Source organism: Panulirus ornatus, chromosome 57, assembly GCF_036320965.1.
Source record: "Panulirus ornatus isolate Po-2019 chromosome 57, ASM3632096v1, whole genome shotgun sequence".
NCBI classification, from domain to species: Eukaryota; Metazoa; Arthropoda; class Malacostraca; order Decapoda; family Palinuridae; genus Panulirus; species Panulirus ornatus.
The window spans coordinates 32,118,241-32,142,586 of NC_092280.1; the positions used below are offsets into that span (position 1 = coordinate 32,118,241).

General features: G+C 39.7%; 1 protein-coding gene across 1 annotated transcript in view; it reads left to right on the forward strand.

Moving 5' to 3' along the window:
• Nucleotides 1-24,346, forward strand: part of LOC139766425 (uncharacterized) — a 136,566-nt gene that overhangs the window by 84,942 nt on the left and 27,278 nt on the right. The window contains exons 8-10 of the mRNA XM_071695114.1: nt 11,186-11,365; nt 18,381-18,602; nt 18,765-19,079. Of these exons, the coding sequence (XP_071551215.1) occupies nt 11,186-11,365; nt 18,381-18,602; nt 18,765-19,079 (717 nt within the window). The remainder of the gene's footprint in view (nt 1-11,185; nt 11,366-18,380; nt 18,603-18,764; nt 19,080-24,346) is intronic.

The following is a 24,346-nucleotide window of genomic DNA, read 5'->3' on the forward strand; positions in this document are numbered from 1 at the left end:
GTAGTATGTTTGAGGAAAAGAACCTGGATGTTTCTTGGCTCTGAGTGAAACGAAGCTCAAGGGTAAAGGGGAAGAGTGGTTTGGGAATGTTTTGGGAGTAAAGTCAGGGGTTAGTGAGAGGACAAGAGCAAGGGAAGGATTAGCACTACTCCTGAAACAGGAGTGGTGGGAGTATGTGATAGGGTGTAAGAAAGTAAACTCAAGATTGATATGTGGGAGTATGTGATAGGGTGTAAGAAAGTAAACTCTAGATTGATATGGGTAAAACTGAAAGTGGATGGAGAGAGATGGGTGATTATTGGTGCATATGCACCTGGGCATAAGAAGAAAGATCATGAGAGGCAAGTGTTTTGGGAGCAGCTGAGTGAGGGTGTTAGTAGTTTTGATGCAGGAGATTGGGTTATAGTGATGGATGATTTGAATGCAAAGGTGAGTAATGTGGCAGTTGAGGGAATAATTGGTGTACATGAGGTGTTCAGTGTTGTAAATGGAAATGGTGAAGAGCTTGTACATTTATGTACTGAAAAAGGACTGGTGATTGGGAATACCTGGTTTAAAAAGAGAGATATACATAAGTATACGTATGTATGTAGGAGAGATGGCCAGAGAGCGTTATTGGATTACGTGTTAATTGATAGACGTGTGAAAGAGAGACATTTGGGTGCTAATGTGCCGAGAGGGACAACTGGAGGGATGTCTGATCATTATCTTGTGGAGGTGATGGTGAAGATATGTAAAGGTTTTCAAAAAAGAAGAGAGAGTGTTGGGGTGAAGAGAGTGGTGAGAGTAAGTGAGCTTGGGAAGGAGACTTGTGTGAGGAAGTACCAGGAGAGACTGAGTACAGAATGGAAAAGGGTGAGAACAAGGGATGTAAGGGGAGGGGGGGAGGAATGGGATGTATTTAGGGAAGCAGTGATGGCTTGTGCAAAAGATGCTTGTGGCATGAGAAGCATGGGAGGTGGGCAGATTAGAAAGGGTAGTGAGTGGTGGGATGAAGAAGTAAGGTTATTAGTGAAAGAGAAGAGAGAGGCATTTGGATGATTTTTGCAGAGAATTAATGCAAATGAGTGGGAGATGTTTAAAAGAAAGAGGTAGGAGGTCAAGAGAAAGGTGCAAGAGGTGAAAAAGAGGGTAAGTGAGAGTTGGGGTGAGAGAGTATCATTAAATTTTAGGGATAATAAAAAGATGTTTTGGAAGGAGGCAAATAAAGTGCATAACACAACGGAACAAATGGGAACATTGGTGAAGGGGGCTAATGGGGAGGTGATAACAAGTAGTGGTGATGTGAGAGGGAGATGGAATGAGTATTTTGAAGGTTTGTTGAATGCGTTTGATGATAGAGTGGCAGATATAGGGTGTTTTGGTCGAGGTGATGTGCAAAGTGAGAGGGCTAGGGAGAATGATTTGGTAAACAGAGATGAGGTAGTAAAAGCTTTGTGGAAGATGAAAGCCGGCAAGGCAGCGGGTTTGGATGGTATTGCAGTGGACTTTATTAAAAAATGGGGTGACTGTATTGTTGACTGGTTGGTAAGGTTATTTAATGTATGTATGACTCATGGTGAGGTGCCTGAGGATTGGCGGAATGCTTGCATAGTGCCGTTGTAAAAAGGCAAAGGGGATAAAAGTCAGTGCTCAAATTACAGAGGTATAATTTTGTTGAGTATTCTTGGGAAATTATATGGGAGGGTATTGATTGAGAGGTTGAAGGCATGTACAGAGCATCAGATTGGGGAAGAGCAGTGTGGTTTCAGAAGTTGTAGAGGATGTGTGGATCAGGTGTTTGCTTTGAAGAATGTGAGAAATACTTAGAAAAGCAATTGGATTTGTATGTAGCATTTATGGATTTGGAGAAGGCATGTGATAGAGTTGATAGAGATGCTCTGTGGAAGGTATTAAGAATATATGGTGTGGGAGGCAAGTTGTTAGAGGCAGTGAAAAGTTTTTATTGAGGATGTAAGGCATGTGTACGTGTAGGAAGAGAGGAAAGTGATTGGTTCTCAGTGAATGTTGGTTTGCGTCAGGGGTGCGTGATGTCTCCATGGTTGTTTAATTTGTTTATGGATGGGGTTGTTAGGGAGGTGAATGCAAGAGTTTTGGAAAGAGGGGCAAGTATGCAGACTGTTGTGGATGAGAGGGCTTGGGAAGTGAGTCAGTTGTTGTTCGTTGATGATACAGCGCTGGTGGCTGATTCGTGTGAGAAACTGCAGAAGCTGGTGACTGAGTTTGGTAAAGGGTGTGAAAGAAGAAAGCTGAGAGTAAATGTGAATAAGAGCAAGGTTATTAGGTACAGTAGGGTTGAGGGACAAGTCAGTTGGGAGGTAAGTTTGAATGGAGAAAAACTGGAGGAAGTGAAGTGTTTTAGATATCTGGGAGTGGATTTGGCAGCAGATGGAACCATGGAAGCGGAAGTAAATCATAGGGTGGGGGAGGGGGTGAAAGTTCTGGGAGTGTTGAAAAATATGTAGAAGTCGAGAACATTATCTTGGAAAGCAAAAATGGGTATGTTTGAAGGAATAGTAATTCCTACAATATTATATGGTTGCAGGGCGTGGGCTATAGATAGAGTTGTGTGGAGGAAGGTGGATGTGCTGGAAATGAGATGTTTGATGACAAATGTGGTGTGAGGTGGTTTGATCGAGTAAGTAATGAAAGGTTAAGAGAGATGTGTGGTAATAAAAAGATTGTGGTTGAGAGAGCAGAAGAGGGTGTTTGGAAATGGTTTGGTTACATAGAGAGAATGATTGAGGAAAGATTGACCAAGAGGATATATGTGTTGGAGGTGGAGGGAACGAGGAGAAGTGGGAGACCAAATTGAAGGTGGAAAGATGGAGTGAAAAAGATTTTGAGTGATCAGGGCCTGAACATGCAGGAGGGTGAAAGGCGGGCGAGGAATAGAGTGATTTGGAATGATGTGGTATACCGGGGTTGACGTGCTATCAGTGGATTGAACTAGGGCATGTGAAGCCTCTTGGGTAAACCATGGAAAGTTTTGTGGGGCCTAAATGTGGAAAGGGAGCTATGGTTTTGGTGCATTATACATGACAGCTACAGTCTGATTGTGAACGAATGTGGCCTTTGTTGTCTTCTCCTAGTGCTACCTCACGCTCATGCGGGGGGAGGGGGTTGTTATTTCATGTGTGTTGGGGTGGCGACAGGAATGAATAAGGGCAGACAGTATGAATTATGTACATGTGTATATATGTATATGTCTGTGTGTGTATATATATGTATACGTTGAGATGTATAGGTATGTATAGTTGCATGTGTGGACGTGTATGTATATACATGTGTATGTCAGTGGGTTGGGCCATTCTTTCGTCTGTTTCCTTGCGCTACGTCGCTAACGAGAGAGACAGCGACAAAGTATGATAAATAAAATAAATAGAATATTATTTTTGTCCACATATATATGAACACACACACACACGCACACATGTATAAAAGAGGTGGAGCTAAGACACCACTGGTACACATATGTTTGTGGTTTTTGGATGTAGTGCTGCACCTGTCATAAGGTTTATCATGTGGTCGAGAATCAAAACCAGTTACAGATTTGCCTATGAAAAACTGTCCAGTTAACATATACCTTCAGTGATATTCTTTTCAATGTGTATTTGATAATGGAAGATTCAATGAGATTTCTCTTGATCAAGGAGTTATAGGTTATAGCTAAATTTTTATTACTTCATTCATTATAATGGTCATTATTTCTGTCATCTAAAACACTTTACTTCCTCCAGTTTTTCTCCATTCAAACTTACCTCCCAATTGACTTGACCCTCAACCCTCCTGTACCTAATAACCTTGCTCTTATTCACATTTACTCTTAACTTTCACACATTTTACCAAACTCAGTCACCAGCTTCTGCAGTTTCTCACATGAATCAGCCACCAGCACTGTATTGTCAGCGAACAACAACTGACTCACTTCCCAAGCTCTCTCATCCAAAACAGACTTCATATTTGCCCCTCTTTCCAAAACTCTTGCATTCACCTCCCTAACAACCCCATCCATAAACAAATTAAACAACCATGGAGACATCACATACCCCTGCCGCAAACCTACATTCACTGAGAACCAATCACTTTCCTCTCTTCCTACACGTACACATGCCTTACATCCTCGATAAAAACTTTTCACTGCTTCTAACAACTTGCCTCCCACACCATATATTCTTAATACCTTCCACAGAGCATCTCTATCAACTCTATCATATGCCTTCTCCAGATCCATACATGCTACATACAAATCCATTTGCTTTTCTAAGTATTTCTCACATACATTCTTCAAAGCAAACACCTGATCCACACATCCTGTACCACTTCTGAAACCACACTGCTCTTCCCCAATCTGATGCTCTGTACATGCCTTCACCCTCTCAATCAATACCCTCCCATATAATTTACCAGGAATACACAACAAACTTATACCTCTGTAATTTGAGCACTCACTCTTATCCCCTTTGCCTTTGTACAGTGGCACTATGCACGCATTCTGCCAATCCTCAGGCACCTCACCATGAGTCATACATACATTAAATAACCTTACCAACCAGTCAACAATACAGTCACCCCCTTTTTTTATAGATTCCACTGCATTATCATCCAAACCTGCTGCCTTGCCGGCTTTCATCTTCCGCAAAGTTTTTACTACCTCTTCTCTGTTTGCCAAATCATTTTCCCTAACCCTCTCACTTTGCACACCACCTCGACCAAAACACCTTATATCTGCCACTCTATCATCAAACACATTCAACAAACCATCAAAATACTCACTCCATCTCCTTCTCACATCACCACTACTTGTTATCACCTCCCCATTAGCCCCCTTCACTGATGTTCCTATTTGCTCCCTTGTCTCACGCACTTTATTTACCTCCTTCCAAAACATCTTTTTATTCTCTCTAAAATTTAATGATACTCTCTCACCCCAACTCTCATTTGCCCTCTTTTTCACTTCTTGCACCTTTCTCTTGACCTCCTACCTCTTTCTTTTATACATCTCCCACTCATTTGCATTTTTTCCATGCAAAAATCATCCAAATGCCTCTCTCTTCTCTTTCACTAATAATCTTACCTCTTCATCCCACCACTCACTACCCTTTCTAATCAACCCACCTCCCACGCTTCTCATGCCACAAGCATCTTTTGCGCACTCTATCACTGATTCCCTAAATACATCCCATTCCTCCCCCACTTCCCTTACTTGCATTGTTCTCACCTTTTTCCATTCTGTACTCAGTCTCTCCTGGTACTTCCTCACACAAGTCTCCTTCCTAAGCTCACTTACTCTCACCACTCTCTTCACCCCAACATTCTTCTTTTCTGAAAACCCATACAAATCTTCACCTTAGCCTCCACAAGATAATGATCAGACATCCCTCCAGTTGCACCTCTCAGCACATTAACATCTAAAAGTCTCTCTTTCGCGCGCCTGTCAATTAACACGTAATCCAATAACGTTTTCTGGCCATCTCTCCTACTTACATATGTATACTTATGTATATCTCGCTTTTTAAACCAGGTATGCCCAATCACCAGTCCTTTTTCAGCACATAAATCTACAAGCTCTTCACCATTTCCATTTACAACAGTGAACACCCTATATATACCAATTATTCCCTCAACTGCCACATTACTCACCTTTGCATTCAAATCACCCATCACTATAACCCGGTCTTGTGTATCAAAACCACTAACACACTCATTCAGCTGCTCACAAAACACTTGCCTCTCATGATCTTTCTTCTCATGCCCAGGTGCATATGCACCAATAATCTGGGAGTGGATCTGGCAGTGGATGGAACCATGGAAGCGGAAGTGAATCATAGGGTGGGGGAGGGGACGAAAATCCTGGGAGCCTTGAAGAATGTTTGGAAGTCGAGAACATTATCTTGGAAAGCAAAAATGGGTATGTTTGAAGGAATAGTGGTTCCAACAATGTTGTATGGTTGCGAGGCATGGGCTATGGATAGAGTTGTGCACAGGAGGGTGGATGTGCTGGAATTGAGATGTTTGAGGACAATGTGTGGTGTGAGGTGGTTTGATCGAGTAAGTGATGTAAGGGTAAGAGAGATATGTGGAAATAAAAAGAGAGTGGTTGAGAGAGCAGAAGAGGGTGTTTTGAAATGGTTTGGGCACATGGAGAGAATGAGTGAGGAAAGATTGACCAAGAGGATATATGTGTCGGAGGTGGAGGGAACGAGGAGAAGTGGGAGACCAAATTGGAGGTGGAAAGATGGAGTGAAAAAGATTTTGAGTGATCGGGGCCTGAACATGCAGGAGGGTGAAAGGAGGGCAAGGAATAGAGTGAATTGGATTGATGTGGTATACCGGGGTTGACGTGCTGTCAGTGGATTGAATCAGGGCATGTGAAGCCTCTGGGGTAAACCATGGAAAGTTGTGTGGGGCCTGGATGTGGAAAGGGAGCTGTGGGTTCGGGCATTATGGCATGACAGCTAGAGACTGAGTGTGAACGAATGGGGTCTTTGTTGTCTTTTCCTAGTGCTACCTCGCACACATGAGGGGGGAGGGGGATGGTATTCCATGTGTGGCGAGGTGGCGATGGGAATGAATAAAGGCAGACCGTGTGAATTGTGTGCATGGGTATATATGTATGTGTCTGTGTGTGTATATATATGTGTACATTGAGATGTATAGGTATGTATATTTGCGTGTGTGGACGTGTATGTATATACATGTGTATGGGGGTGGGTTGGGCCATTTTCTTTTGTCTGTTTCCTTGCGCTACCTCGCAAACGCGGGAGACAGCGACAAAGCAAAATAGTAATAAAAAAAATTTCTGTCCTGAATAAACAATTCTTTAGAGACCTGCCCTTATACAACATTTATTTCGCTTAAGTCTAACATTGAGATCCTACCAACCTGCTTAATAGAAAACATATGACAGCTTTTACAAGGTATCTGTAAATGCAGCCCACAGAGTTTTCTGGCGAGGTTTTGATTGATTACACTCAATAGTATTGTTATTGCTGAAGGCTACTTTCGCATTAAAGGCTCTGAGTAGGTAGGAAATTAAAGTGAAATTATCATTTGCAAAACTGAAAGATTCTTGGCATCAAGGGAAGGTTGAGGTTAACTTTATAAAATGTCTCTTTGCCAAATTAAGAGAGTTATCAATGATATATCTAGGATGCTTTGATTCGGATCCATTTGTATACATCTCCTCAAACTCTAATCAGTGTCCTCTGGACTGCACATTTTTGTAATTCGTTAAGGAACATCGACTGGAATGATGATTGTTTAATTCTATCAAGTTGTATTGAGTAGTAATGAATATGTGAACAAACATTGGTGAGGTTTTTGTAAATTGCTTGATCTAATGAATCAAGCAAAGTAAAACTGGTGACACACAATCATTGTCTACTTCCATAGTAAGTTTGATTGAAGGTACTGAATTGTAAAGCAAGGGGAGAAATGTTTGTAAATTTTCACTAGCTGGCAAGACACAAAGAACATCATCTACATACCTAAACCAGTTTGCCTTAGAGGGTAAATTATCCCAAGTGATTATGTGTCCAGACATACCTTGCATAAATTTTGTACACTGGTAAAAGAGGGTTATCTCTCACCATACCAAACTTTTGCGCACAATAGTCTCCATTAAACTGAAATACACCATTTGTGATATGCAATTTTATCAATTCAAGTATCACATAATTTGAAATGGGTAAATCAGGTTCATCCAAAGTATCCAGAAGATATTCAGATAGTTTATCAACAGGGATGCCATATCAAAACTTTCAAGTTTGAAATCAGAATCAACTTGGAGATTAAGTTTGTTTACTAAATCGACATTTTTCATAATATTAGACTTAGGTATATTACCAACAAGTGTGCTTAATAAGAAGTGAACTATTTTGACAACTTATACTTTGATTGAGCATACTGAACTCACTATGGGTTGTGCTGGATAGTTTGGCTTATGTGTTTTGAAATTTAGAGGAAGTGAAGTGTTTTAGATTCATGGTAGTGGACATGGCAGCAAATGGAACCATAGAAGTAGAATTGTCATGAGGGGGGATGAAGGTTCTTGGAGCGTTCAGGAATGTATGGGAAGAGGTCATTATTTGAGAGGGTGAAAATGGGTATGTTTGAAGGTATAGTAATCCCAGCGATGTTGTTGGGATGCAAGGCATGGGCCATAGATGAGGATATGTGGAGAGTGGAAATGTTAGAAATCAAATGTTTGAGAACTGTACGTAGTGTGCGGTAGTTTGATTAAGTAAGTAATTACAGGGTAAAAAAATAGGTGTGGTAATAAGAGGAGTCTGATTGAGGGAGTTGAATAGGGTTTGCTGAGATGGTTTGGACATATGGAGAGAATGAATGAGAAGAGGTTGATGAAGAGGATATGTCTGTCAGAAGGGGAGGCAACAAGAAGGGGAGACCAAACTTGAAATAGAAGGATGGAGTGAAAAATGTTTTGAGTGTTGGGGCCTGAACATGCAGGAGGGTCAGAGGCATGCATGGGATAGTGTGAATGAGAATGATTTGATATACAAGGTGCAACTTGCTGTTGTTGGATTTTATCAGGGCATATGCTGCTGCTAGGGGAAACCTTGGAAAGATGTGTAGGCCTGGTTCTGGATAGGGGGTTGTGGTTTTGGTGCATTGCAAACGACAGCTAGAGAACAGATGTGAGTGAATGCGGCCTTTCTTTGTCTGTCCTGGCACGACCATGCTAATGCAGGAAACAGCGGACAAGCATGAAAGAAAAAGAAGAAATGTGTTTGAAAATATATATCTCAATTTATAAGTGTTTTTTATTTTCACTTAAATCAACCTAGAAAGGTTTTTGTAAGAAAGGATCTTCCCTTATAACATGGGAATATATGGAAAAAAAATGGTTGGCATTATGGAAATTTCTGATAGAGATATTTTTTTAAGAACACATCATTTTCATAATGTAGGGGTTGTCTGTATAAGGCACATCAGTAGTCATTTGAATAGAACTGGATTGAGAGATTGGTTGCTTATCTGTGAAACATCTCACTAAGTTTTCCTTTTCTACTCTCAGTGGTTTGCGGTTTTTATATTGTTTGCAGAATTTAAACAACCGTACAATTTTTATGATTTATTTCATTTACCCTAAATAATTGAATGCTGATTACTACTATGTTTCATCTTTTATAATATAGAGGTCCCTTGTCAACCATAGGGGTTCTGGAAAACCCTGTGGTTGGCAAAACCACAGTTGGTGAGGTAATAGCCTTATGGAAAACTAGTGGTTAGGGGGTGAGACCCTTGAGGAACATACCTTAATTCCTATTATGAGCACTTCAGTATTAAGAATCAGCATTTCATACCTCAGAAACATCTTTTAATTTTTCCAAAAGTTTAATAAAACGATATGCAAAACAATACAGAAATGGAATAAAGATATAATACTGAATAGAACTATTGGAGTAAATCATCCCGATGGTCAGCTCTTGGCCTTTATACTCATGCAAAGCAGCCAGCCAGTGTTGTCGCATAAAAGGCTGCCTCATTTTTTTATGGTTTACACTGTTGACTCACTAACACCTAAGTGCTTCCTAACAGATGCTGCATTATCTTCATCAGCAAGGTGATCAGTTAAATTCATTTTGCTCCAAAGACATTACTTTCCCCGCTCTCCGTGGAGTAGCACAACACATATCTCTAGCTGTATGTGTAGAGGCCATATCTAAGGGGGACAAAGGAGACAACAAGTTAAAATTATCAAAAGTTTGTAATGCCTTGAGATCACTTATGGAGTTCTCTCCATTTAGTTCCTCAGTGGAGAGTGTCACAATGAGATAGAGCAGCATAACCAGAGGACAGGTGATGTTGCTTGGTTGATGAGGATATCTCATTCATGCATTATTGAGCATATCTTTTCACAACCACTTTGCTTGATCCTACCAGGCTTGGCTAGAAATATCTCTGGCTGCCTCATACCAGATGCTCCACTATGACCATGAGAAAAAAGGATCAAATAAATCTCCCTCTTGCTCTGAAGACATTATTTCCTTACCCACCTTTGGGTAGCTCAACTCGCACCACTAGCTTTATGTTTAAAGGCCATATCAGAGGGCACAAAATACAGCGATGTCTCAGATGAAGCATGTTTACTGAACACTATTTTGTTATCAAGCTGTAGATGTATCTAGTTACACTTTTCTCAAAACTTGCCTTCTAATCATTACTCTATTGTTAGGATGCATGGCACTTTACTGCGGATTTCTGTTTATGTAAGTCTCTGATGTAGTTGTAATAAGACTCTTACCTGCGTAGTTGATCTCAGTTTTATAAAGAGGAGAGTAAAGATAATACAGTAATGGAGTAATGCCTGTCCTTTAAAAACAGATAAAATCTATGAATCTAATTTTTAGGTTAGATGTGATTGGGTGCTACAAACAGGATCAGAGAGGAGGAACGTCAGTTTTTGAATTTATCTGAAACATACCAAAATGGAGGGTTGGAGTAAATTAGATTTTGAGGGTCTGAGGGATATGGAGTGTGAAAGGGATGTAAGGGATAGAGTTAACTGGATTGTGCTACACAGAGGCGATGTCCTGTCAGTGGACAGAGCCAGGTCATATGAAGTAGCCAAGGGAAACTATGGAAAGGTCTGTAGGGCCTGGTTGTGGATAGGGGGCCGTGGTTTTGGTGCATTACACATGAAAGCTAGAGAATGGATGTAAGCTTATGAAGCCTTTTCTTTGTTCCAGTTACTGCCTTAGTAACATAAGATACAATGAACAAATTTGAATAAATTTTTTTTTTCCCCATTCCAGAATCTTTAAGAATATTAGTAGAGGGTGGGATGGTGTAGTAAGACTTTATAGCAGGATTTTCTCTTCCATTCTGTTTTGTTGAATTCCATCCATGCTTCATAAATGTATGTTTTTTCATGTCTTTTTCTGCTCACTGTTGGTGTTTGAGGGAGTGGAGGATGGGGACAGGGCCTTCTTACTGTTCTGTCCCTACCTCTTACTTTTAGAATAGGGATAGATAGACTTAGGTCAATTGACCCTCTATTGTGTGTCTTTCCCATGTACTACATGTACTTCCATAAAATGGTAAAAGTTATTTGGGGTTCTTGTAAATCTAAAGTGCATTATCAAGATTGTCAGCTGCACTTATATTCTGACACTTAAAAAAAAACAAGAAATCTCACCCAATTCTTTCTTTCTTCCAGATTGTAATGCCAAATTTACTGCCAAGAGTAGTATGTATGTACATCTAAAGAAGCATGAAGGTAAAGCAAAAGAAAACAATAATAAAGTAGCATATCACTGCCCTATTGATACCTGTGACAAGAGCTACAACTCGAAGTTTAATCTCCGTCAACATATGCTCAAGAACCACACTATACTTAGTGAGTTTATATTTTATTTTATTGCATAAGACAGCTAAAATAGCCATTATTTAAGACAAATAAAGTCACCTTTTATATGTTTAATCAGTCATTACTCCAATTTTGTTATTTGTTAACAAACTGACTTTTAAAAATTCAAATTGTTTTTTATTTCATAATTAAGTGACCTGTTCAGTACAAAAACTCCATAAGATGTTTCAGTCACTCATGATAAAATTCCACTGTGATTGTACTCTGTAGCCTCTTTTCACTTATCTTTGATATTCCTACTTACTCTACATGCCACTACTCATCATGTCTTACCTTGGTAACTCATTCCTTTAGCATTCTTAATAATGCTGGATTTTTATTTAACTGGATGAGGCAGTAGATAAAGATTTTATGACCACTTACCCGAAATTTATAATGAACTCTGTCTAAAAATAATGACGTAGGGGCTGAGAAGAGGGCAAATGAGAATTGGGTGAGCAAGTGCCAGCAGACTTCAGGAGAATAAGATTTATTGGAAAGAGGTTGATAATGTAAGAAAAACAAGAGAACAAAGGGGAACATCAGTTAAGGAGACAAATGGGGAAGTGGTATCAGGCAGTGATGAGGTGAAGGGGAGAGGGATGAGTTCTTTAAAGGATTTTTTCATGTATTTGTTGATAGGATGGCAGGTGTTTGGTCTGGGAGGTATGCAAAGTGAGAGTCATGGCAAGAGGTTTGGTGAAAAGACAACAGGTAGTGAAAGCTTTGCAAGTTGGCTAGAGTTGATAGTATTGCAGTTGAATTTCTTAAGGACTAGAGTGGTTATAATTATAGTTAAATTTCTTGAGAACTAGAGTGGTTATGATTATAGTTGAATTTCTTATGGACTAGAGTGGTTATGATTATAGCTGAATTTCTTAAGGAAGGTGATGACTGTGTTGTTGATTGGTTAGTTAGGATTTTCAGTGTATGTATGGATCATGTTGAAGATTGAGGGAATGCATAAATAGTGCAAATTGGGGCCAAGGTCAGTCTCTGAAGTACAGAGGTGTTATTTTGTGTAGTGTACCTGGTAACCTGTATGGACAAGTGGTGATTGCATGCACAGTGAATCAAGTTATGGAGGAAAACTGTGGGTTCAGGAGTAGAAGAGTGTGTAGATCAGGTTTTTGTTGTGAAAAATATGTGAGAAATACCTAGAGAAAGAGATGGCTCTGTATGTGGCATCTGTGAATCTTGAACTAGTGTGGGAGGAAAGCTGTTAGAAGCAGAGAAATTTTTATCAAGGATAAGGCGTGTGTGCAAGTGGGTAGAGAGGAGGGAGGGTCAGACATTAAGGAGGGTATGGGTTAGGGGTGTATGATGTCATCATGGCTGTTTGATTAGCTTTTGGAGGGGCTGTTGAGGGAGGTAAATGCAAGGGTTTTGGAGAAAGGGGTAGGTATGGAGTCTATAGGGGATGAGGGGGCCTGGTGAGTTATTCAGTTGCTGTTTGCTCTCACCTTTTGCCCTTCTGCACTCAATATCTCCTGTTACTTCCTCACACAATTCCCCTTTCCAAGCTCACTTATTCTCACCACTTTCTTCTCCTCGGCATTCTTTCTTCTTTTTTTAAAACCTCTACAGATCTTCACCTTCGCTTCCACAAGATAGTGATCAGACATCCAACTAGCTGCTCCTCTCTGTACATTAACATCCAAAAGTCTCTTTTACACGCGTATCAATTAACATGTAATATAATAATGCCCATTGACCATCTCTCCTACTCACATACATATACTTTTGTATATCTTTTTAAAATTTTCTTTTCCTACATATTTGCCATTTCCCACATTAGTGAGGTAGCATTAAGAACAGAGGACTGAGCCTAAAAGGGAAGATCCTTACTTGGCCCCCCCTTCTCTTTCCCTCTTTTGGAAAAGTAAAAACTGGAGGGGAGGATTTGCAGCCCTCCGCTCCCTCCCTTTTAGTTGCCTTTTACAGCATGCAGGGAATATGTAGGAAGTATTTTTTTTCATCCTTTATTGCTTTTGCCAGCATTATTCAGATAATGTATGAAATGCAATATGTAATTGGTGAAAGTATGAGCCAAGTGTAATGTAGGGTATTTTGACATTCACTTGTAATTTTATCTTCTGGGATTGTCGGTAAGGTCTCTTTGCCACACTTTTTGTGAATATTTGCTGTTTTTACAGAAAATGTTTATATTTACTGTATAATGGATACTTTTAACTTTCTTGTATTGATTGATAATAATTAGTACAAAACATGCATAGTTATGACCAAATTCCTAGGTGTTTTTATATTCGCTAATATATACTCTTGCTATCCCTGGGGTAGGGGAGAAAGAATGCCTCCCATGTATTCCTGCATGTCGTACAAGGCAACTAAAAGGGGAGGGAGTGGGGGGCTGGAAATCCTCCCCTCCCATTTTTAGTTTTCCAAAAGTGGAACAGGGAAGGGGGCCAAAAGAGGATATTCCCTCTAAGGCTCAGTCCTCTGTTCTTAATGCTTCATCGCTAATGCGGGAAATGGCGAATATGTATAAAAAAAAAACTCTTGGGTGTACCAGAGATTATATGTAGATACACTGAGTCAGTTGGCTGCTTTAGAGAATTAAGAGAATATGAGAATATGCATAAGCAAAGGCTCAGTTGTTAATTTGTAAACTTTTGATTTTGCATGAAGATCAGTTTCTTTCAATGGTTATTAGACATTTACTTAGCCTTTTCACAGTATGCAGTGTCTGCATGTTGATCTGTCCATCTTTGTGAGTTTTTTAGTTGACCATTTTCTCCTGTTTTTGCAGTATGGGATGGGACTTCTACATTCATAGAGTGCTTTCTCTTGAACTTTGCTGTCTTACAATAAACTTTTATGTGCTATCAGCATTTGCAGTGTCATTGCTTGGCTTGTTTCATACATTACTCTGACACTTTACTGAAATCTTTTCCTAAAAGTTTATTACTTAGTTTCACGTGAAGCTTGCAGAACTAAAATTGGTTCTCTTTATGTGTGCAAACTTTTCCTCACTTGGTTGAAACAGTTGCTGAGTAAGATAATTCTGTGGGTGATGTAGAACACCCTAGTGTTCCTCTCCTACTCACTCAATCCCAACCCTTTCCATCATTGTATCAAGCCCTCATTTCCACATTTTATGGTAAGTTTTTATTTGATCTTTTTATTATTATTATTATTATACTTTGTTGCTGTCTCCCGCGTTTGCGAGGTAGCGCAAGGAAACAGACGAAAGAAATGGCCCAACCCCCCCCCCCCCATACACATGTATATACATACGTCCACACACGCAAATATACATACCTACACAGCTTTCCATGGTTTACCCCAGACGCTTCACATGCCTTGATTCAATCCACTGACAGCACGTCAACCCCGGTATACCACATCGCTCCAATTCACTCTATTCCTTGCCCTCCTTTCACCCTCCTGCATGTTCAGGCCCCGATCACACAAAATCTTTTTCACTTCATCTTTCCACCTCCAATTTGGTCTCCCTCTTCTCCTCGTTCCCTCCACCTCCGACACATATATCCTCTTGGTCAATCTTTCCTCACTCATTCTCTCCATGTGCCCAAACCACTTCAAAACACCCTCTTCTGCTCTCTCAACCACGCTCTTTTTATTTCCACACATCTCTCTTACCCTTACGTTACTGACTCGATCAAACCACCTCACACCACACATTGTCCTCAAACATCTCATTTCCAGCACATCCATCCTCCTGCGCACAACTCTATCCATAGCCCACGCCTCGCAGCCATACAACATTGTTGGAACCACTATTCCTTCAAACATACCCATTTTTGCTTTCCGAGACAATGTTCTAGACTTCCACACATTCTTCAAGGCCCCCAGAATTTTCGCCCCCTCCCCCACCCTATGATCCACTTCCGCTTCCATGGTTCCATCCGCTGCCAGATCCACTCCCAGATATCTAAAACACTTCACTTCCTCCAGTTTTTCTCCATTCAAACTCACCTCCCAATTGACTTGACCCTCAACCCTACTGTACCTAATAACCTTGCTCTTATTCACATTTACTCTTAACTTTCTTCTTCCACACACTTTACCAAACTCAGTCACCAGCTTCTGCAGTTTCTCACATGAATCAGCCACCAGTGCTGTATCATCAGCGAACAACAACTGACTCACTTCCCAAACTCTCCCATCCCCAACAAACTTCATACTTGCCCCTCTTTCCAAAACTCTTGCATTTACCTCCCTAACAACCCCATCCATAAACAAATTAAACAACCATGGAGACATCACACACCCCTGCCGCAAACCTACATTCACTGAGAACCAATCACTTTCCTCTCTTCCTACTCGTACACATGCCTTACATCCTCGATAAAAACTTTTCACTGCTTCTAACAACTTTCCTCCCACACCATATATTCTTAATACCTTCCACAGAGCATCTCTATCAACTCTATCATATGCCTTCTCCAGATCCATAAATGCTACATACAAATCCATATGCTTTTCTAAGTATTTCTCACATACATTCTTCAAAGCAAACACCTGATCCACACATCCTCTACCACTTCTGAAACCACACTGCTCTTCCCCAATCTGATGCTCTGTACATGCCTTCACCCTCTCAATCAATACCCTCCCATATAATTTACCAGGAATACTCAACAAACTTATACCTCTGTAATTTGAGCACTCACTCTTATCCCCTTTGCCTTTGTACAATGGCACTATGCACACATTCCGCCAATCCTCAGGCACCTCACCATGAGTCATACATACATTAAATAACCTTACCAACCAGTCAACAATACAGTCACCCCCTTTTTTAATAAATTCCACTGCAATACCATCCAAACCTGCTGCCTTGCCGGCTTTCATCTTCCGCAAAGCTTTCACTACCTCTTCTCTGTTTACCAAATCATTTTCCCTAACCCTCTCACTTTGCACACCACCTCGACCAAAACACCCTATATCTGCCACTCTATCATCAAACACATTCAACAAACCTTCAAAATACTCACTCCATCTCCTTCTCACATCACCACTACTTGTTATCACCTCCCCATTTGCGCTCTTCACTGAAGTTCCCATTTGCTCCCTTGTCTTACGCACTTTATTTACCTCCTTCCAGAACATCTTTTTATTCTCCCTAAAATTTAATGATACTCTCTCACCCCAACTCTCATTTGCCCTTTTTTTCACCTCTTGCACCTTTCTCTTGACCTCTTGTCTCTTTCTTTTATACATCTCCCACTCAATTGCATTTTTTCCCTGCAAAAATCGTCCAAATGCCTCTCTCTTCTCTTTCACTAATACTCTTACTTCTTCATCCCACCACTCACTACCCTTTCTAATCTGCCAACCTCCCACTCTTCTCATGCCACAAGCATCTTTTGCGCAATCCATCACTGATTTCCTAAATACATCCCATTCCTCCCCCACTCCCCTTACTTCCATTGTTATCACCTTTTTCCATTCTGTACTCAGTCTCTCCTGGTACTTCCTCACACAGGTCTCCTTCCCAAGCTCACTTACTCTCACCACCCTCTTCACCCCAACATTCACTCTTCTTTTCTGAAAACCCATACAAATCTTCACCTTAGCCTCCACAAGATAATGATCAGACATCCCTCCAGTTGCACCTCTCAGCACATTAACATCCAAAAGTCTCTCTTTCGCGCGCCTGTCAATTAACATGTAATCCAATAATGCTCTCTGGCCATCTCTCCTACTTACATAAGTATACTTATGTATATCTCGCTTTTTAAACCAGGTATTCCCAATCATCAGTCCTTTTTCAGCACATAAATCTCCAAGCTCTTCACCATTTCCATTTACAACACTGAACACCCCATGTATACCAATTATTCCCTCAACTGCCACATTACTCACCTTTGCATTCAAATCACCCATCACTATAACCCGGTCTCGTGCATCAAAACCACTAACACACTCATTCAGCTGCTCCCAAAACACTTGCCTCTCATGATCTTTCTTCTCATGCCCAGGTGCATATGCACCAATAATCACCCACCTCTCTCCATCAACTTTCAGTTTTACCCATATTAATCGAGAATTTACTTTCTTACATTCTATCACATACTCCCACAACTCCTGTTTCAGGAGTATTGCTACTCCTTCCCTTGCTCTTGTCCTCTCACTAACCCCTGACTTTACTCCCCAGACATTCCCAAACCACTCTTCCCCTTTACCCTTGAGCTTCGTTTCACTCAGAGCCAAAACATCCAGGTTCCTTTCCTCAAACATACTACCTATCTCTCCTTTTTTCACATCTTGGTTACATCCACACACATTTAGGCACCCCACTCTGAGCCTTCGAGGAGGATGAGCACTCCCCGCGTGACTCCTTCTTCTGTTTCCCATTTTAGAAAGTTAATACAAGGAGGGGAGGATTTCTGGCCCCCCGCTCCCGTCCCCTCTAGTCGCTTTCTACGACACGCGAGGAATACGTGGGAAGTATTCTTTCACCCCTATCCCCAGGGATAATATACATATATTTGATCTTTTATTATTTAGAGTATGCACAGTGTAATTTTGATGGTTTAATGTATTTTTTGAGTATTTATTGGATATTTGTTTCCTTTGATTTTTATATTTCCATTGAAAATTATTGTATGAAATAATGTGATTCTCTGTAATACAAAGTTTTCAAATCTCTGTATATCCACGTCATTTAAACCAGGCATAATGGTCTTGGAGGTGGTGACTACGGCGAGGTGTTATTGGTGGTAGTGACTGGTTGGGTGAAGGCAGTGGTGTGATGTTGATGGTAGAGATGACTGTGGTGAGCTAGTGGTGGTAGAAATGATTGTGGTGAGCTTGTGGTCCTGAATGCCACTCTTTAAAGAATTTTCATGACTTTGTATTGAGTTTCAAGCCACACCCCTGCTTTTGCATTTATTTTTATTTTTTTTATAAAAATATGCTGCTTATAAACAACGAGATATGATATTATACTTATTATTATAAACCTGTGTTTCTCTGTAATTGTAATTTCATTGTGATACTTTTTCACTTTTCACAGCCACAGATACAAATCAGTTGGACTACATTACACTTTTGGGTGATAAAGACCTAATGATGGACCAGCTTTTACCATTAACAACTGGTGGTACATCCCTACCTTCCTCTGTCTCACTGGAGTCTAATGTGTCATCTTCCACCTTTTCTTCTGCATCACCACCAAGTGATGCACAAGCAACTCTCCTCTCGAGCATTGAACTTATCAATGGGGATATAGGTGGTGGTCAGTATGATTTATCATATTATCAGTTATGCATTGGAAAAAGATTAGCACTGATATAAAATTAACCATATCATAAAACCCTAAAAGTAGAATGTGTAATATATTTAGTTCTTCCACTTTTAACACTTAAAATTCATATTGTGCTCACTGTTTTTGTTTTAGATGGGAATAATATTGCTCCAGTTATCGTTATGGAGGGAAGAGGAGCTACGGAAACAATCGATAGCATTGATGTTAGTATGACAGATACACTCATAGGGACGACACCCAGTGCAAGTGGGGTGGGAGAAATGAATTCTCTTGATATGGCCACTGTCTCAAAGGATACTGCAGAAGATGTTGTCGAGTCTGGTGGTTCTGCTCGCACTGATGTTATAGGAAATATAATTCGCTCTCAGCGTGCTAAAAAGAGGCAGCAACTTAACTTAGCTAAGAAGATGGCAGAACTTGGTTGCCATACATCTAGTGAAAATTCCTGTAAGTATATTACGTAATCTTCCAAAAATGGTAATCACCTTTCCTGTTAGATTATTTAATTATATTATGTTGCTCATCATCCTCTATACTCTCTCTTGAATACAAGGTGATTGATTGATTTATTTTTTCATACATATTCACTATTTCCTGAGTTAGTGAGGTAGTGTTAAAAACAGAGAAATGAGCCTTAGAAGGAATATTGTCACTTGGCCCCCTTCTCTGTTCCTTCTTTTGGAAAATTAAAAACGAGAGGGGAAGATTTCCAGCCCCCCCACTCCCTCCCCTTTTAGTTGCCTTCTACAACACGCAGGGAATACATGGGAAGGATTCTTATCTGAGGGCCAATTTTTGTAAAAGAATCCAGATTTTACCCAGGACCATGCTAAAGGATCCTGCAGCCTAAGACATTGCTTCTTACAGTGTTAGGGAAATTTAGTCTCTTTTGGAGTGAGAAGTTGTGTGATAAGAATGTACTCTTAATGATACAGCCATACTGAAGGTAAGTTTTCACTCATTATGTAACCTGAAGCAAGCAGAGTCTGGCAACACCCCTCTTGTAATCACCACACAAGTTTCTTATTTCCACAAGTGCATCCATTTGTTTAACATACCCATATCATCTCTTGCACATCATCCTTCACCTTGTCAGGTACTTTTTTCTTAGTATTTTGTCTCCATCAGATCCCTCATTTTGTTCTTTTCACAACAAACTCCATTTCCACCATTTCTAAAATCCATACCATTATAATAACCTTTAGATCATAATTATTATAATTCTCTATCATTGGAATTGGTTCCACTTGCCTGAAAGTTAGGTGTAAGATTTCACAGTTTCAACAGACAGTACTAGCCAAAGCAAAAGGATAAAGGTCAGGCTCAGATAATGTAGCAATAAAGATGTATTCAGGATTCAAGCACATTAGTTCAGGGTAAGTGGCTAGAAGGGGAATACCTCAGGTTAAGAAAACACAAACGAAAAGCTATGTATTTCTTTCCAGTGTAACAACTACCCGATATAAATGCACACTCACAAAGTAAACAAAAAGATGCACACTAATCTTCGAGTTGAAGGAAGAAAACTTTTTGTCCAACTGGATAGCATGCTGACTAAATTAACCACATGCTAGCCAAAGGCAACAGCATGCTGCAGTGCTAGATACAAAAAATTATGCCACCATTTGATTAATAATAATACAAAATAAACGTACAACAGAGTGTGCAACAGATCACTCTTGGAAATTCAACAGTATGATAGTTTAGCACTAGGAACACTTGAGAATGAGGATGTTTTAATGATACTGATGTTGCACTGCAGGGTAATTACTAGATTTGCACGGTGTTAAATAAGTCAGTAGCTAATAACCAGTCCTAACTCTTAGGATGGCAAGCTAAACTGTCAAGTTAGCTTGCAAAATAGATATGTTTACAAGTAACACTGATTAACCCTCTCTAGATGGATGTTAATGTGAGCTGAGCAACACTTTTAGATGGATATGGAGGAATCTTTTCATGACTCAGTTTCAAGGTTGTGAGTCAAGCGTGGATGATGGACAAAGTATGGATGTGCAGTAAAATCTCCCCATATTCTTCAGCCATGCCAATAAGGGCACATTTTTATTATATTTTTTAGGAAGAAAATTGAGCAGCATTTTGCTAGATCTAGGAAATCAGGCAGAATGGTCCTGAATTATTTGTTAATGATGATCTGTTTATAGATTGTGTGAAGATTGATTTTATGGACATTTAATCTTCCAGCATTGAAAGTTGACCAGGTTGAGGCAAGAAAAGATTTTCTAGCACAAGTAGAGGCAATGTTGTCAGTGCCTACCTGACCTTGACAACACTGCATGTGACTGGTGTGGCTTGTAATTTTACAAATCTTTATAGTTTTGCTGACATGAAAAATTATCACAGAATCACATTGATTATAACAAGAAAACATTTATTATTTAAGATTGTATTGGTGATAGGGAGTCATGATAAGTTTTTCGATTGAATACAGGAAGAGTTCCTATTCAAACATGTCAATGAGCACTCTAAGACGAGAGGAACTGATACACCATCATTACTGGATTTTATCTTCTTTCATGTTAGCATGGTTATAGAGATCATTATACACAATGCACCGGTTGGAAAACTGATCATTTAATGCTCAAATTTTAATATATTTTAAAAGAGGACATTAGAATAGCAGAGGCAAGACAGGAAATAAGAGGAGCTCTGATCATGGAAACTACATAAACCTTAATAATTAAATTTCTATTGTGATGATTGGAAAATGGAATTTAGAGTTTCTGTAAAATTTACAGTGAAGTAGATACATGAGTGCCTCAAGCCTCAAACTTAGCGGGAATGGTAAGAAAGAGGAAAGAATGTCATAAAGCAAAGAAGCTTTGAGATGTGCAGATACTACTCCTGCTGGCTGGCATTTGCAAGATATAAGAGAGCATGGAATAGTTATAGGAGGATAAGGAAAGAGGAACAAAGAAAACTTGGACAAGAATATTGTGGACAAGGTAGTTGAAAATCCAAAATTTTCAATAAATTCATCAGGAGTCACTTGTTAGTTAAGGAGCAGCTAATCAGGCAAAGGGATTTTGAGGGAAAAATTGCAGAGGGTTATATAAGGGTATCTGAGGAACCAATATCAAGTTTAAAAGTGTTTTTACAGTTTACATTAGTTTACATGAGGAAGACAAGCAATAGGAGGCCTGATTGGTTCATGACTGGGTTGTCTTTTAAAAAATGCTTGACAAAGAAAATATAACTTCGCTCAGAAGTTTTTTAAGCGATCACCAACTCCGTGCTGCTGCACAGTATCCTTCTACTGTCCCCATTACTGCTTTTGTTTACACTTTGATTTTGGCATTTTTCTCAGAGTATACCTGAATTTATAAAATATTTGTCTAAACGACTTTTGAGGTTACTTATATTTATAGTCTTAGCATTCACTACATCTGATGGTATCTATTCCATTGCTCATCACGCCTCTTGGAAAAGAAGCTTTTTCCCTCATCTGTACTACATCTTTTAGCTCTGAGTTTTATTCCATTTGTCCAGGTTACCATATTTTCATGTATTTAGAAAAGGTGTTCATGAGTTACATTATTGAACTTGCTCAGAATTTTGGGCACTTGGATTAAGTTCCCACAAAGTCTACATTTTTAAGGAATGGGATCAATTTTGTTGTGCTTTGTACTTGCTCTAATTTTTCCCAGTCTTTTTTATAGTTTATGAACCAAAACTGGACTGCATATTCAAGGTGTAGTCTTACTACAGAATTATGAAGTGTGAAAATTGTTTTTGTTGTCTTGTAATCTATTTTCCTCACTATGAAACTTAACATTTGGTTGCCTTTTTTATGTGCTGCTTGACACTGCCTAGTGTACTTTAGATTGTTGCTAATGAAAACTTCAAGGTCTTTTTCTTCATTTATTTTAGAGAGTTACAGAATAGTTTACAGTCATAACATATATTCTTGTCACTAAAGTGCATAACTTTACACTTATCTACATTAAACTTCATTTGCCATCTGTCTGACCATTCTACTAGTAAGTTAAGATCTCTTTGAATCATTTTGCAGTTCCATATGTTTACAGCTCTACCTCCTAGTTTAGTATTATCAGCAAATTTGGAGATGTAAGATATGAGACCAAGTTGTAGGTTATTAATGTATATTACGGAAAGGATTGTCCTGGAACCGACCCCTGTGGCACACCACTTGTTACGTCTAGCCAATCTGAGGTTTCGCCATTTAATACTACACGCTGCTTTCTTCTGTTAAACTAGTCTCTGATTCATGTACAGAGTTCTTCACTGATTCCTTGACTTAAGTTTATGTAAAAGTCTCTCATGAGGTACTTTATTAAAAAACCTTTTGGAATTCTGAGTATACTACATCAGATGATACTTTTTTGTCCTTGTTCTGATAAATAATATAGAAAAATTCCAGCAAATTTGTCAGGCAGGATCTTCTATTGTGGAAACCATGTTGGTTGCCCAGTATAATTTTGTGATCTAGAAATGTGACAATTTTATTGTATTATTTTTTCCATTGTTTTACCTCACACATGACTTAATGCTAATTGGGTGGTAGTTGAAGGCAATTTTTTTGCCTCCTTTTTTATATATAGAAGTAACATTTGTTAAAGTAACATTATCCCTGGGGATAGGGGATTAAGAATACTTCCCACGCATTCCTCACGTGTCGTAGAAGGTGACTAAAGGGGATGGGAGTGGGGGGCCAGAAACCCTCCCCTCCTTGTATTTTAACTTTCTAAAAGGGGAAACAGAAGAAGGAGTCACGTGAGGAGTGCTCATCCTCCTCGAAGGCTCAGATTGGGGTGTCAAAATGTGTGTGGATGTAACCAAGATGAGAAAAAAGGAGAGATAGGTAGTATGTTTGAGGAAGGGAACCTGGATGTTTTGGCTCTGAGTGAAACGAAGCTAAAGGGTAAAGGGGAAGAGTGGTTTGGGAATGTCTTGGGAGTAAAGTCAGGGGTTAGTGAGAGGACAAGAGCAAGGGAAGGAGTAACACTACTCCTGAAGCAGGAGTTGTGGGAGTATGTGATAGAGTGTAAGAAAGTAAATTCTAGATTGATATGGGTAAAACTGAACGTTGATGGAGAGGGATGGGTGATTATTGGTGCATATGCACCTGGGCATGAGAAGAAAGATCATGAGAGGCAAGTGTTTTGGGAGCAGCTGAATGAGTGTGTTAGTGGTTTTGATGCACTAGACCGGGTTATAGTGATGGGTGATTTGAATGCAAAGGTGAGTAATGTGGCAGTTGAGGGAATAATTGGTATACATGGAGTGTTCAGTGTTGTAAATGGAAATGGTGAAGAGCTTGTAGATTTATGTGCTGAAAAAGGACTGGTGATTGGGAATACCTGGTTTAAAAAGCGAGATATACATAAGTATACGTATGTAAGTAGGAGAGATGGCCAGAGAGCGCTATTGGATTACGTGTTAATTGATAGACGCACAAAAGAGAGACTTTTGGATGTTAATGTGCTGAGAGGTGCAACTGGAGGGATGTCTGATCATTATCTTGTGGAAGCGAAGGTGAAGATTAGTGGGGGTTTTCAGAAAAGAAGAGAGAATGTTGGGGTGAAGAGAGTGGTGAGAGTAAGTGAGCTTGGGAAGGAGTCTTGTGTGAGGAAGTACCAGGAGAGACTGAGTACAGAATGGAAAAAGGTGAGAACAAAGGAGGTAAGGGGAGTGGGGGAGGAATGGGATGTATTTAGGGAAGCAGTGATGGCTTG